Source organism: Meles meles, chromosome 19 (assembly GCF_922984935.1).
Source record: "Meles meles chromosome 19, mMelMel3.1 paternal haplotype, whole genome shotgun sequence".
NCBI classification, from domain to species: domain Eukaryota; kingdom Metazoa; phylum Chordata; class Mammalia; order Carnivora; family Mustelidae; genus Meles; species Meles meles.
In genome coordinates, this window is record NC_060084.1 from 57,176,778 (window position 1) to 57,186,587 (window position 9,810).

Genomic DNA, 9,810 nt, shown 5'->3' on the forward strand with positions numbered 1-9,810 from the left:
TCACTCTCCCTCCTCCGCGCCATCCCCCTCCTCCACCTCCCCCTCCTGCTGCCTCCAGGGACGCCCCAGGTAGTCCCGGACAGAGCTCACGGGGCTCCTCTTCCGGGGGTGAGGGTCCAGCAGTCCCCACAGGAGACTGTCGGCCACGGGTGTCAGGCCGAACCAGGGCTGAGGACGGTCCTCGGGCTGGCTAGACGCCTGCCAGATGAGGAAGTCCTCGTAGAAGGGATCGGCCTCGGCCAGGGGTTGGTCCCAGGGGAAGTAGCCAGTGAGAAGGCAGAACAGCAGGACGCCCAGCGCCCAGGCATCCAGGGCAGGCTGGATGGGCAGGCCCTCGGGCAGGGGCGGGGGGCGGCAGAGCTCAGGGGCCGTGTAAGGGATGGGCGGCCCGGTCAGGCGCAGCAGCGTCCCACGCGGCCTCGTGTGGCCGAAGTCGGTCAGCTTGACCCGCTGGCAGGCCGGGTCACACACCAGCACGTTCTCGGGCTTGATGTCCCGGTACACCAGGCCCCGGGAGTGGACGTGCTCCAGGGCCGAGGCCAGCTGGGCCGCACAGCGCTGGATGGCCGGCTGTGGGAGGCCTACCTGCGGGGGACGGGTGTCAGGGCCTCCTGCCCCTGCGGACAGCTGGCCGGGGACTGAGACCATGCAGGTGCTCCTCAGTCAGGGGGGCCCAGGACAAGGAAGGACGTCCAACAGACTTGCCAGGGGAAGCCCAGCATGACCCCGTGAGGGACTGTGAGCCCTGGGGAGGTCTAACATGACCCCCTCGAGGCCTGGGCTGAGCCTGTGGGGGCGGGCGAGTCTCACGAGGGTACAGTGTTGGTTCTGGGGCGATCTATGAACTCCAGAGGGGTCCAGGGAGGGGCCCACCTACCCACCTTGGGCTGGATGAAGGTGATGAGGTCCCCATACAGGACGGGCTCCGTCAGGAAGCTGTAGGAGTCGGCCGACTCGATGCCAATGCCGTAGGCCGTGACTATGGCTGGGTGCGTGCCCAGCGAGAGGCCCACGCAGAACTCATACAGGAAGCCACGGAGGGAAGTGGACGCCTTTGGGAGCTGTTTCAACGCCAGGGTCGTGCCTGGGGCAGCAGGGACAGGAGTGGAGGGAGTGAAGGAGCCGAGGGTCACCCTGGCCGCCCCCTGCCCCCCCGACCCAGACTCTCTCCCCAACACTACTTGCCACCTCCTCCCTGCCATGCAGCCCTACACGCCGCGTGGCCACAAAAACGCCATCCGTGGTAATTAATAACAACAGCAACGCAGCATTTGATGATTTTCTGCTCGGCTGTGTTAGAACAGATGGGGGGCCCCTGGGAAACTGGACTCGGAACTTCAGATGACTTCGTTTGGCTCCTGGCTCCAGCAAACCTGAGCCCCAAAGCCGCAGGGAATGTGGAAGGGATGCTCTGCCCTGGGGAGGCCATCCCGGGAGGAAACTTCATGCAAACAGTTCCCAAGAGTGTAGGTCCCCTGAGGGCAGGAACTCTGGCTTCTTCACCTGCGGAGTCAGCCGCTGCCCTCACCAGGAGCCCGAGAGTGATGGACAGAGGTCACCTCCTTGCCTCACACGCTGACTACTGTCCTTCTGTCCCCCGGCTGGATGCAGCAGCGCCCTGGACCCCAGCCATGGTGGCATGTGCCACTGTCAATTCTGATGGTGTCCGTCCCTTGGGGCTGTGAGTGCTGGGCCCCAGACCCCTCCGGCTCAGGGGCCCGCATCCAGGAGGTACAACGAAGCATGGTCCCCCGAGCCCTCCGTTAGGCCTTGTGCCTCCACAGTCGGGGAGGACCCATGTCTGGGCCTCTTGCTCTTTGCATCGGTCTCTGATGTGGGCTGAACCGTGCACCCCCATCCCCAAATCCAGAGGTGGAAGAAGTCCTCACAGCCTTTCGAAGAACAGAGCCCTGTCTGGACACAGTCTTGAAAGAGGTAAAACGCGGTCCCTGGGGTGGGCCCCAATCCACAGTGACCGGTGTCCTTAAAGAACGAGGAACCGGACGCAGACATGCAGGTGTGGACACACAGGGACACACCTGCTTGGGGACTTCCGCCTCCAGGAGCGCGAGAAGGTGGACTCCTGCTGTTTGAGGCCGACCCGCACCCCCGCCCCAGCCCCAGCGTGCAGAGCTCGGCGCCAGCTGGCCGGGCGCACTTGCACACCCTCCCCTTGTGCAGGCTGGAGCTCCACCGTGGAGGCAGGCCTTGCGGACTCAGCTCTGGGTTCCAAGCACCGAGCACGAAGGGCCGAGCCCCCCGGCAGCCTTGCTAGGCGTGCCCTGCGTCGATGCTGACTCTGAGTTCCATCCACACTGTGCCCGGCTCAGGGGACCAACAGAGGACGTGTGCACGCCTGGCCAGAAAGTTCCAGACGAAGCCAGCCCCGGGGAATGACCACAGGGGAGGGCTCTGTCTGCTTCCCTTTCTCTCGGGTACTACGGCCGTTGACATATGCTCAGTCACCCACATTCTCAAAGGAGGAGCTGAGGCTCAGAGAGGGCAGGGGAGAGTCCTAAGAACACACAGCCTTGCGGGGGGTCAGGGGCAACACTCGATTCCTGCTGACACTCCCCGGCCTCGGTTGGCACTTGTCGTGACCCATTCAACCACCCTCTGACCCTCCTGCATCTGTCTCCAGGCCCTGGTACCTTTCTGACGATGTGTGACCAGCAGGACCCGGCCAAAGCGGCCCTGGCCCAGGGAACGCACTTGCTGGTAAAGCTCGTCCACCTCGGCCCGGACCAGGGTCTGCGCACTGAGCGCCATCATGTCCTCTAGCTCCAGGGCCGCCTCCTGGCCCTGCCGGAGCTCCTCTGCCGTGAGGCCCCCTAGGTCCTCCTCAGCTACATTTTCGGCAGCCCCTGCCTCCACCTGTTCCTCATCTGACTGTTTGCCGGGCATCTCTGCGGGGCAGAGTAGAGATAGTGACCCAGGGCCCAGGTCCTGCTAGACATGGGTCTGAGGGAGGAGGGGCTGGGGGCCTGGACTCCTGGGTCTGAGGGAGGAGGGGGCCGGGGGCCTAGACTCCTGACTCTGAGGGAAGAAGGAGCTAAGGGCTCAATGACACTTTTCATTGTGACTCAGTCTCCCTTTTCATTGGAGCATCTGAGGAGTGGGGAGACTAGTTGCTGGTCAGGGTAAGGTCACATCCTGGCACCCTGGGGGTGGATGAGTGCCCCTGCCCCCACATCCTGGCGCCACCCAATGGCCCAAGGGTGAAAGATGAACCAGATAACTTGAGACACCCCCCACCTTGTTTCCAAAGCAAACAGACTTGGGCCCTGGGGGTGGATGAGTAGCCTCTTTCTCCTAAGAGCAAACAGGTGCTCTCTGCCTCCAGAGGCTGGAGAGGGCAGCTGCGCACACAAGGGCTTTGGGGGACGGCTGGGACCTGGGTGGGAGTAAGCACTTGGGAGCACCAAGTCCTTGAGATGCCTGGGGTCCAACTCTTACACCCCCAGCCCCTCCTCCCTCAGACCCAGGAGTCCAGACCCCCAGCCCCTCCTCCCTCAGACCCAGGAGTCCAGACCCCCAGCCCCTCCTCCCTCAGACCCAGGAGTCCAGGCCCCCAGCCCCTCCTCCCTCAGACCCAGGAGTCCAGACCCCCAGACCCTCCTCCCTCAGACCCAGGAGTCCAGACCCCCAGCCCCTCCTCCCTCAGACCCAGGAGTCCAGACCCCCAGCCCCTCCTCCCTCAGACCCAGGAGTCCAGACCCCCAGCCCCTCCTCCCTCAGACCCAGGAGTCCAGGCCCCCAGCCCCTCCTCCCTCAGACCCAGGACTCCAGACCCCTAGCCCACCCCTCTCCTGGAACGTTATACAACTCATACATCTTATGACTCCCAGACTCTGTTTCCCTAACACTTAACCACTCTAGAGTCTCAAAGTTCAGCCCCTGACCCTCTGAGGCACCCGGGACTTGGGTCAGCTGTGCGCTTCACTCTCAGGTGCTGCCCACCTCAGGCTGTTTAACCCTTGCCTCCTCCTGACCTGCGCTCCGGCCTCCAAACCTCACCTTCTCCAAGCTTGCCTGACCCTTCGCTGCCCGCTGTGGTCAGTGCCCAGCTCTAGATCCCATGCCAGCAGAGGCCTGCCCAGGAGCAGACCCCGCCTCCACCTAGGGGGTCGTAAGCCCCGCCCCTAGACCCGCCTCTTCTACCCCTCTAGGGCCAGAGCGACATCGTGTGTTGACTCCCAGAACTGGCTGCCGCCAGAAATCTCCCAGACCCAGGCCCAGAGCCACCTCCACTCTCACACCAGGGAGTCCAGGCCCCCAGGCCCCCCTCCCTCAGACTCAGGAGTCCAGATCCCCCAGTCCCTCCTTCTTCAGACCCAGGAGTCCAGACCCCATCCCCTCTTCCCTCAGACCAGGAGTCCAGACCCCAGGCCCCTCCTCCCTCAGACCCAGGAGTCCAGACCCCAGGCCCCTCCTTCCTCAGACCCAGGAGTCCAGACCCCAGCTCCCTCCTCCCTCAGACCCAGAAGTCCAAGCCCCCAGTCCCTCTTCCCTGAGACCAGGAGTCCAGACCCATCCCTCCTCCCTCAGACCTGGAGTCCAAGCCCCTGTGGAGGATGAACTCATTTCTCTAGCTTGGCCCTGCCATGACCCTACCCAGCTGCCCCATCAATACCCCAGTATCAGGTCAGACACAAGTGTTTCGTGAGGGGTGTTCGGGGGATCGGACACTGGGGTCCTGTTTGGGGAAAGGATGAGACAACCAGATTCCAGAACGATGCAGTGAGAGATGATGTCAGACTTGGGGCAGAGGGGAAGCAGGTGGTGGAGCAACTGGGAGGGGGGAGGGGGGTCCTCATGCTGCATCAGCAGACTTCAGAGTTGGAGGGGGCAAGGCAGGCACGCCTAGGCAGGATGGAGGGGGGTGGGGGGGCCCAGGATTCACATCCTTTCCTCGGTTGGCAGCAAGATGACCACTGTGAAACTCCCTTCATTTTTTAAAACAAACCTTTTATTTCAGAATAGTTTTCAATTTCCAGAACAGCTGGAAGGATGGTGCGGAGAACCGCCAGGCCATCCCCAGCTCCCCGCCAGGTTGGTATCTCACCCAGGCAAGGGCACATTTGTCCAAACAAAGGAGTCATCAGTCAGGCTAGACCCTGCATAGAGTCTGGATCAGGTCTCAGCAGCGCTTCCGCCAACCGCCTTCTGTCCCGGGTCCGATCCAGGACACGACACGGCACTTGGTGAACCCACTCTTTTGAGTCTAGAAAGCACACAGAGCAGATTCCCTGGGAGGGGGGAGCCTGAGCTGGGCCCTGGGAAGGGCCTGGGATGCCCCGCGGGTGGGAAGCCCCAGGCATCAGGCTTGTGCTGCAGGAGGGAGGGGTGAAGGGGCCACAGGCCGGCCCAGGTGAAGGCGAGCTTGTCCCAGCTGGGCCCGGGGCTCTCAGTGCAGACTCTGAGGCCCACGAAGCTGGGACGGCCCCACACCTCGCTGCTCTGTGTTGGTAGGGAGCTGGCACAGTGGAGAGCAGAATTCCTCCTCTGGCGGGAGCAGAACTGAAAAGATGTCGAAAGGAGGAAAACCAAGTCCACCCCGGACAGCCCAACAGGTGAGGCCGAAAACCATGGGAGACAGAGGTCGCCTGGGCATAGTTTCCAACGAGGCTGGAGAGGGCTTAGAGGCACTGAGCTGCGAGAAAGTTTCTCAGGGGAGGATGCACTATGCCCAGAGGGCCCGTGGCAGGAAAGTACGTGTGTGTGTGTGTGTGTGTGCGCGAGGACTTAGGTCCAGACAGGATGAGTGACTGCCCCAGTGTCACCTGGAGTCCAGGGAAATGGAAGAGGTGGAGGGTGAGGTTTCCAGTGCTGGATCTTGAGAACTCAGACACAGCGCCACAGACGGCGAGAGTCAGCCAGGTGGCAGTGGGGACGAGTGGCCGGGTCAGAGCCCCGTGAGAGGCACTCCGCAGGTCCCTGCAATGCGGAAACGTGTCTACGGGGAGCAGAGCCTTCCTTCAAGAAGGCCCAGTCAGGACAGAAGGAAGAGGAAGTGTCCTTGAGAGAGGAGGGGGCTGGGGGCCTGGACTCCAGTCTGAGGGAGGAGGGGCTGACTCTTGGACTTCCAGGTCCTCAGTTGAGAGGGGAATTGTGCTTCCCAGTCCAGCTCTCAGCAGGGAGAGATGTGCTGTGTTCCATCTCCATCCTCCGGGGAGCAGCTGTCATCCAGGTGGCTGGTGGGGGGAGGGGTGCTGGGGGAGGGGCCATTGGCCCAGGCTCTGACCACCTGTCTCAGTCACCTGGTCAGGGAGCTCCCCCATCTGTCCCCATCCTCCTGCCGTCTTTGTCCTCCTCCTCCTCCTCATCTGTCCACTCCTCCAGGCTTGCTCCCCCCTCTTCGTCCTCCCCATCTTCACTAGACCTGCCCCCCAAGCCCCCAGGTCCCTCTCTGTTCCTCTCTAGCCCCCAGTCATCCCCCAAGAAGTCCAGGACCACCAGTGGGGGGCTTCTAGTGTCAGGATCCAGGTCTAGGAGCCCCTGGAGCAATGCCAGAGCTGGGGGTGCAAATTGGTCCCAAGGGGGGGGTGGCCGAGGGGGTTGGGGCCTGGTGGTCATCCAGCCAGCAAAGGTCTCAAACTCGGGGTCCGGGGCCAGTGCCACGTCCCAAGGGAAGCAGGCGGTGGCAGTGCAGAAGAGAAGCACACCCAGGCCCCAGGAATCCAAAGCTGGTCGCAGGGGCAGGGTCTCAGGTGGCAGCAGGAGGCAGAGCTCAGGCGGGGCAGAGGGTAGTGGCCCCGGGGGGGCAGGGGTTGGACTGCCCTCGGGCCGGGTCAGACCCAAGTCGCCTAGGGCCACACGGCTGCAGACAGGGTCAAAGACCAGCACGTTGTCTGGTTTGACATCTGCGTGGACGAGCCCCCGGCCATGGAGGAAGTCCAGGGCTCCAGCCAGCTGGGCCATCACCCGCTTCACCAGCAGCTCTGGGAGGCCCTGTGGTCAAGGAGAGATGAAGGTCAGGGTGTCTTGGCTCCTTCTTTATTTGGTTTCTTGGAGTTCAAGAATTCAGAACCTCAGACCAGTGGCTACCTCTAGTGTCCCCCAACCCCTTCTCCAGGTTATCCTCAACCACACCTTGCTACAACCTCTGTATTCCAGCCCCCAGTATGTCATCACCGGAACCCCAGACTGAATCAGAAGCTGTTTTAGCTTCCACCAAGCTTTCTTCTAACCCTAACTCAAACCCCTCCTTACATTTCTTGTCTCCTCTAGCCTGATCACCCAGATCTCCAATGGGAACCAAAATCTCATACTTAATCCCAATCTTAGTTCCTACTAATTTAGATTCTACTACTAGTAGAATTCCTACTAATTTAATTCTCTAACTCAGACACCATTCTGAAGTCAGTTTACTTCATTGAATTGATAAAATCAATCCTTCCATCAAACCACTCATCCATTTGAGTCTACACAGCAGCGTTTCATTTTACTTCTATTCTACAAGCCAGTCAGCAATCCTATAAAGTATTCAATTATTTGTTGTCCAAAATCCATCCATTTGTTCTTCCTTGCTTCCTTCCATTTATCGGCCACCCATCAATCCATCCATCTTTCCATGCATCCACCATCCAGCCACTCTCCCATCTTTCCTTCCATCTACCCATCCACCCACCCACCCATCAATCCATCTTTCCATCCACCCACCATCCCCCCATCTTTCCATCCACCCCTCCATCTACCCACGCATGCATGCATGCATCCATCCATCCATCCATCTTTCTGTCCGTCTACCATCCATCAACCCATCAACCCATCAACCCAGCCATCTTTTCATCCATCCACTTGTCTTTCCATCCATCCATTCATCCATCCATTACTCTACCCATTCATCTCTCTCCCTCCCTTCTTTCTTTCCCTCTGCTTATCTCTAACCCTGTCTGAAATCCAAAATTGATTCCTAAAATCGGCTCCATCCTAATCTTCAAACTCATGTACACTCAGAATCTCATGAATTCAGTCCTGACCTGGTCTCCTCACCAGAAAGAACCACATTACTCATCTCCGATCTCCAACTCATTCTGTACATATATCCTCAAGCATCCCTGTCTCACTCTGCAACCCCATCCATGCTTTCTACACCCACAAAACTCCACGCATGCCCGCACTCCCAATCCCAGTGCTAACTAAAATCTCACCCCTAATCTCATTCCCAACCCAACTCCAAGTCCCTGCCCATGCAGACTTGTGTTGGGATGGTTGGGTGGATTAGGTTAGGTTTAGGCATGGGATTGCACCGAGAGTTAGAAATAAGGAGGGCGTCTGGGGCTTAGGGAAGAGCTGGGTTGAGTACTGATTGTGTATCAGGATTGGAGCTAGGAACTGGTTAGGGACAGTTGTACATGGGACAAGTCGTTCTGACCCCACCCGCCTCACCTGTTCCTTCAGCATCCCGCTGAGGTCCCCATATGGCGCGTATTCCTGGGCGAAGGCGAAGTGTCGGGGGCTTTGCAGGGGTCCTGCCAGGGTCTGCAGTAAGCCTGGGTGTGAAGAGACACAGCGGCCCACACAGAACTCTCTCAGGAAGGTGGTCCTCAGCACCGAATCCCGACGAAGGACCTTCAGGGCCACAGCAGGTCCTGCCAGGTAGAGGGGAGCAGAAGGGAACTCACAGAGCTCTGATCTTGCTGTGGGGCCTTAGACAACCTGCTTAACCTCTCTGAACCTCAGATGTTTCATGTGTAAAACAAGAATGGAAGGGAATAGTATCTGACGTCTCTCAGCTTCCAGTCTGTCCTTGTGTGAAGTAGGGGTTAAAGGTGACCATCCATGAGGTCTGTGTGGCTTCACACAGCTGCTTTACCCTCTCTGAACCTCAGTTTTCTCTTAAGTCAAGTAGGGAACATGGTGACTTGAGCTCCAATCCAAACCGCACTCCTGCCTTGCTGTGTGACCTCAGGCAAGTCAGCCTTCCTTGGGTTAGCTCTGTTTATTGGAAGATCAAAGAGCTCTTAACTTTCTGAGCGCCCCCGTCCAGGGTTCCTGTCATCCCCTGGGGATGCCCCGTGTCTCAGTGGCTTCTGAGAACCCTATTCTAGGGACATACTGGAGTCTGCCCTTTGGTGGCCAAACTCACCTCCTTGGCGAGGCCGGGCAAGGAGTACGCGGCCATAGGAGCCAGAGCCGAGCTCTCGGATGAGGCGGTACGGGACACGTAGATTCCTCACGGGGGTCACCCTGGTGGCTGTCAGCTCCACGAGCCGCTGGAGGGCTGTAGCTGTGTCCTCCTGTTGGAGAGGAGCAGAGGTGGGGAGGGGGTGAGTCTGGGGCCCCCTGAGAGTGGTGGGGGAAACTGGAGGTCCAGCCCAGGGCTGGGGTGGGGTGCCAGGGTAATGGGGTCATTGTCCCCAGGGAGGAGGATGAGTCACAGTGACTCACCGGCCTTGGGCCACCTGTTTTTGTGTCCTGGCAGGGTCGGGGTGATTGTCTCAGAGACCCTGCCCATCTGTGGGAACCACCAGAAGCCCCCAGCCCTGGCTGGGACTTCACCCTCAGCTCGTCCAACCCTCACGGCACCCATCTCTCTCTCCATCCTCTCCCTGTGCTTCCCGTTCTTTGTTTCTGAGTCCATTGCCCTGGCGGCCTGAGTCTAGCTTTGTGTCCTCGGGTTGGTGTTACTCTGGGTCTCTCTGTTTCTCTGTTTCCCTGTCTCTTCCATTCCTCTGTGTTTGTCCATGTCCCTCTTCATGTCTATCTCTGACTCTGTTTTTCTGCATCTCTCTCTCTCTTTCCCTGTCTCCCGTCTCTCACCTCTGGGTCCCCATCCTCATGGTTCTCGGGCTCCCTGAGCTCCAT

General features: G+C 59.7%; 2 protein-coding genes across 2 annotated transcripts; both read right to left on the reverse strand.

The window, feature by feature from the left end:
* On the reverse strand, positions 1 to 4,044 carry SBK2 (SH3 domain binding kinase family member 2). Its single transcript, XM_045987115.1, has 4 exons — positions 4,018 to 4,044; positions 2,652 to 2,906; positions 882 to 1,084; positions 1 to 585 (listed from the first exon to the last, which is right to left on the reverse strand). The coding sequence occupies exons 2-4, from the start codon at positions 2,902 to 2,904 to the stop codon at positions 1 to 3; spliced, it is 1,041 nt and encodes a 346-aa protein (XP_045843071.1). The 5' UTR covers positions 2,905 to 2,906; positions 4,018 to 4,044.
* Positions 4,045 to 5,926: 1,882 nt separating this feature from the next.
* Positions 5,927 to 9,810, reverse strand: SBK3 (SH3 domain binding kinase family member 3). The gene is made up of 4 exons (XM_045987114.1): positions 9,766 to 9,810; positions 9,092 to 9,242; positions 8,392 to 8,594; positions 5,927 to 6,951 (listed from the first exon to the last, which is right to left on the reverse strand). The coding sequence occupies exons 1-4, from the start codon at positions 9,808 to 9,810 to the stop codon at positions 6,265 to 6,267; spliced, it is 1,086 nt and encodes a 361-aa protein (XP_045843070.1). The 3' UTR covers positions 5,927 to 6,264.

Excerpts from the sequence above, each read along its gene's own strand:
- SBK2 (XM_045987115.1), bottom strand. The coding sequence starts at position 2,904 with ATGCCCGGCAAACAGTCAGATGAGGAACAGGTGGAGGCAGGGGCTGCC. Across the intron at positions 1,085-2,651 it reads GGTCACACATCGTCAGAAAG|GCACGACCCTGGCGTTGAAA; the intron begins GTACCAGGGCCT and ends CTGCTGCCCCAG. Across the intron at positions 586-881 it reads TCACCTTCATCCAGCCCAAG|GTAGGCCTCCCACAGCCGGC; the intron begins GTGGGTAGGTGG and ends CGTCCCCCGCAG.
- SBK3 (XM_045987114.1), bottom strand. The coding sequence starts at position 9,810 with ATGGAGCTCAGGGAGCCCGAGAACCATGAGGATGGGGACCCAGAG. Across the intron at positions 9,243-9,765 it reads ATGAGGATGGGGACCCAGAG|GAGGACACAGCTACAGCCCT; the intron begins GTGAGAGACGGG and ends CCTCTCCAACAG. Across the intron at positions 6,952-8,391 it reads GCGGGATGCTGAAGGAACAG|GGCCTCCCAGAGCTGCTGGT; the intron begins GTGAGGCGGGTG and ends CCTTGACCACAG.